This window comes from Cebus imitator, unplaced genomic scaffold (genome assembly GCF_001604975.1).
Source record: "Cebus imitator isolate Cc_AM_T3 unplaced genomic scaffold, Cebus_imitator-1.0 Scaffold879, whole genome shotgun sequence".
Taxonomy (NCBI): domain Eukaryota; kingdom Metazoa; phylum Chordata; class Mammalia; order Primates; family Cebidae; genus Cebus; species Cebus imitator.
In genome coordinates this window covers 222950-227964 of record NW_016108194.1, presented here as the reverse complement: position 1 = coordinate 227964, position 5015 = coordinate 222950, and the positions used below count along the sequence as shown (strand labels likewise).

The 5015-nt window shown below is 48.4% G+C and overlaps 1 protein-coding gene across 2 annotated transcripts in view; it reads left to right on the top strand.

Annotated features, from left to right (window-relative positions):
- Nucleotides 1-5015, top strand: part of LOC108298062 (cAMP-dependent protein kinase catalytic subunit PRKX) — a 60595-nt gene that overhangs the window by 16754 nt on the left and 38826 nt on the right. For both annotated transcript variants that reach the window (XM_037735659.1, XM_017520771.2), the window contains exon 2: nt 4375-4638. In XM_037735659.1, coding sequence (XP_037591587.1) covers nt 4375-4638 — 264 coding nt within the window. The remainder of the gene's footprint in view (nt 1-4374; nt 4639-5015) is intronic.

The window sequence follows — 5015 nt, the reverse complement described above, 5'->3', positions numbered from 1 at the left end:
ATTTGAGAGACCATGCGCATATCATGAAATATGACTGAGACGAACACTCTTGCCCACCAGGAATGGTGCAAAGCAGAAAAGTAGGGCATTTAGCTGCAAGAAAATGACTAGAGATGCAACTGTGAGGTGGAAGGAGGTGGGTATGTGGTAGGTCTTTAGAACACCAACAGGTTGCTCTAGAAAACAACCACTACATAGAAAACAACCAGAACGCCTGTGGTGGCAGGTGCCTGTAATCCCAGCTTCTTGGGAGGCTGAGGCAGGACAGGCACTTGAACCTGGGAGGCAGAGGTTGCAGTGAGCCAAGATCGCACCATTGCATTCCAGCCTGGGTGACAGAACAAGACTCTGTCTCAAAACCAAAAAAGAAACAGACAAAAAAAAACCACTCCAACCAAATCCTCTCCCCCCCATGCACTCTCCCTGCATCCTTTATGCCTTAAGACCACACATTTTAAGCTTGCTGAGCTGTCAGAAGTCAGTGGTGAGGTGGGACACAGGTGCGCAGCCTTCAGTAACTGAGAGAAAAAGAAGTGTCAGCCTGAGCCTCCTGAGCTCCCTTCAGCCACCCAGCTGCGGAGGGCGGGCCCCAGCTCGGGGTGGAGAGGGGAAGCATTCCTACAGCCTGCGCTTCTGGGTCATTACTCTCCCAAGCTAGCAGCATTGCAGAAGCTGCAAATTGAAAAGTGCATTAGGTTAAGAGCCTTTTATATAAGAGTTCCATATTTTGCTGATACATATAAACATTGTGATTAGTCAAATAAATGCTTATTTAAAACTCATAGTAGCATGTTGTCCATTTTTTTTTCTTTTAGAAATGGGGTCTTACTCTGTCACCCAGGTTGGAATGCAGTGGTGTGATCATAGCTCACTGCAGCCTCCAACTCCTGGACCCAAGCAATCCTCCCACCTCAGCCTCCTGAATTGCTGGTATGCCACCATGCCTGGCTGATTCTTTTGTTGTAGAGACAGGATCTTGCTATGTTACTCATGCTGCTTTCAAACACCTGGCCTCAAGTGATCCTCCTGCCTTGGCTTCTCAAAGCGCTGGCTTGACAGGCATTGAGCTGCTGTGCCCAGCCTAAGACTTTTCTTAGCATTAATCTCTGTCATTGCAAGCTGTCTCTCACGTCCTTGCCTTCATTCTGCGTTGTTTTGGTGGAATGGCCCGTGCTAGCAGACAGCACCATCTGGTCGACCTTGAGCGTCCCTCCCTGTCTGCAGGGAAGGTTTCCTGGGCATTGCCTTGTTTCCTTTATGTACCAGCACGGTGCAGCTCATTGGAACGAGCTTGCAAGGGAGCATCTGTGATAGCATCATGATCAGATGAGACATAACAGGCACGCGTCCTGGTCACGGTTAAGGACCTTTATGCTCCTGATTCTGCTGGGTGCCTTCTCCTGGTGAAGGCTATACACTCATGGAAACACGGGCTTGCTGGCATCTTCTAAGTCCTCTCCAAAAACAGAGCCCAGGTCAGGTACAATGACTCATGTTTGTAATCCCAGCACTTTGGGAGGACGAGGCAGGAGGATTGATTGAGCCCTGGAGTTCAAGACTAGACTGGGCAACACAGTGAGACTCCATCTCTACAAATAATAGTAATAGTAATTAAAAAAAAATTAGCCAGGTGTGGTGGCATGCATCCATAGTCTTGGGAGGCTGAGGTGGGAGGATTGCTTGAACCCAGGAAGTTGAGGCTACATGAGCCGTGATGGAACCACTGCACTCTGGCCTGGCAGGCAGAAGAATAACTTGTTTTAAAAACAAACAGGTCGGGCATCGGGGCTAACGTGTAATCCTAGCACTTTGGGAGGCCGAGATAGGTGGATCACCTGCAGTCAGGAGTTCGAGACCAGCCTGGCCAACATGGTGAAGCCTGTCTCTACTAAAAATACAAAAATTAGCTGGGCATGGTGGCGCATGCCTGTAGTCCCAGCTACTCGGGAGGCTGAGGCAAAAGAATTGCTTGAACCCGGGAGGCAAAGGTTGCAGTGAGCCGGGATTGCACCATTGCATTCCAGTCTGGGCAACGAGCAAAACTCTGTCTCAAAAACAAGCAAACAAACACACACCCCAAACGAGCAAAAAATCCAAGGCTCTTAGTTCCAAATCTTGCCTCTTTCCCCTGACATCTTTAGGTGAAAACACTCATCATCAGTGCGTATCTCTGCAAACTGTATTTATAATGTACTGGGATGTTGAATGCACAGAACCACTCCAGTATCTTGTGCTCCTTCTTTCCTCCCTGCCCCTCCCTCTTCCTCGGTCTCATTACTGCGTTTTCTTCTATTAATCAACACCTCTGTAAGGAGAAGCACCTCGGGCAAGCTCCCACAAGCAAGTGCTTAGGAGTACCTCATTTGGGGCGTTTTAAAATGGCTGCCTTTTCCCAGCAGGTTTGGGATGCAGTCTGCTAGTTTATTGTTAATTCCCGGGCTTAGTGACAGTTAGTTCCAGGTTACTGAATCGGGTGTGATCTCTGATCTGTGTGTTGTAGGTTAGCTAGTTAGGGCTGCCATAACAGCATAGACTGGGTAAGTTAAACAACATTTATTTTTTTTACAATTCTTGAGGCTACAATTTTGAGAAGAACGTATTGACAGGGCCAGGGCCTCCTGAGGCCTCTCTCCTTGGCCTGTAGATGCTGTCTTCCTGTGTCCTCATGTGGTTGTCCCTCTGTGTGTGTCTGTGTCCTCCTCTCCTCCTCTCAGAAGGACTCCAGTCCTGTTGGACTAGGGCCCATTCTAGTGACCACATTTTACCTTACTCACCTCTTTATATGGCCCGTCTCCAAATGCAGTCACATTCTGAGATCCTGAGGGTTTGGACTTCTGCATATGAATATTGGAGGACATAGTTCCGCCCATAGCACCCTGTTAGCTGGTTTATTGCGAGACCATGATATTTACTCTTCATTCATTCCAAGACAATGAGACCTTTATCCATTTCCCAGGATACACATACTGTAACATCTGTTGTTGTCTGAATGTGTCCCTTCCAAATTCATATATTGAGACAGTAACCCCCAAAGCTATGGAATTAAAAGGTGGAGGCTTGGGGGAAGCGATGAGATCATGAGGGTGAAGCTGGCGAACGAGACTAGTGCCCTCGGTGAAGGGGCCGAGGGAGCTTGTTCCCCTGGTCCATGGGAGGACACCGCGAGGACTCCCCTTCCCTCAGGAATGCGCCCTCCCCACGCAGTTCATCAGCAGGCACCCCGACCTTGGTCTTCCAGCCTCCAGAAGTGAGAGGAATATGTGTTTCCTGTTTGTCAGGCCCCCTAGTATATGGTATTTTTGTGATAGCAGCCAGAATGGACTAATGCGACATCTGTGTAACATCTATGTAATTCATATTTTAATATCCATCTATATGCTTATCCTAATACCTGATAATACACCTATCTTAACATCTACACGTGTCTTAGCATCTACCTGTACTGATGGATTACCATCTGGCTATATGCAGACCTCAGCACCTGCCTGTACCCACAGAGTAACAGCTATGCACACGCATAGCCTAACATCTGTCTGTATGCACAGCTGACCATCTAACGCATATATTAGCGTCTACACCTGTATATCAACATCTGCCTACAACCATATCTTAATATCTATCTGCACCCACAGAGCAACACCAGTCTACATCCATATCCTAACATCTCTCTATACCACTATGAGAATGTCTATCTACATTCATATTCTAACAGCCATCTTTACGTGTATATTAACATCTGTCTACACCCATATCCTAACATCCATCTACACCCATATATTAACACCTGTCTACATCCATCTACACCCATATATTAACACCTTTCTACATCCATCTATACCCATATCCTAACAACCATCTACACCCATATATTAACACCTGTCTACACCCATCTACACCCATATCCTAACAACCATCTACACCTATATCCTACCATCTTTCTATAACTACATATGAACATCTTTCCACACACATATGCTAACATATCTGTATTCATATTCAATACCATGTTGTAACACTGTTTACACCTGTGTATCAGCCCCCATCTCCACCCATGTCCTAACATCTTTCTCTAAGCACATTGTAACATCTATGTGTGCGTGCATTCTGACCCCTGTGTATACCTGTATGTTAACATCTGCCATTACCCGTGTGCTGATATCTGTGTGCTCCATGTCCTGACATGTGTCCCGAGCTATTACTGTGTCTGTACACACATCTTGGCGTCTACCTGTACCTGTATCCCAACATGTACCTCACAGTGTACCCCCTACCCTGCCCTGCCCTGGAGGGGCCCTGAGTGTGTGCTGACACCCAGCCAGAGGCGTGCGCTCTGCCCTGCCCTGGCGGAGCCCTGAGCGTGTGCTGTCCCCACAGGTTCTGGACGTGGCATGACGAGCGCTTCCTCTACATGCTCATGGAGTACGTGCCGGGCGGCGAGCTCTTCAGCTACCTGCGCAACCGGGGCCGCTTCTCCAGCACCACGGGGCTCTTCTACTCAGCAGAGATCATCTGTGCCATCGAGTACCTGCACTCCAAGGAGATCGTCTACAGGGATTTGAAGCCGGAGAATATCCTGCTGGATAGGGATGGCCATATCAAGCTCACGGACTTCGGCTTCGCCAAGAAGCTGGTAGACAGGTAGGAGGAACGTGAACTCCGGTGGGATCTGCGCTGCTTGGCAATGAGAAAGGTCATGGTACTGGTGGCAGGTCAGGCAGGGAAAGATCGGGAACCAGAGTTTAACTCCCACGTGTGGGGACACTGGCAAGCAGGGCTGAGAGAGCCAGGTGTGACCCACACCTCTCTTTAGGTGGGCTGCGATTGCTGGCAAAGCGCCGGTGGATACGAAGTCACTCTTCCTCACCCCCACTGTGGAGGAAACTGGAACTCCACACTTCTGTTGCTGATCCGAAATGATGAGGAAATAAATCATATCCAAGTTTGAGTTTCCCCGAGTATGAAATAGATCTGCACCGATTAGGATGCGGTAGCTCTTAAAATGAAAGGCCAGGTGC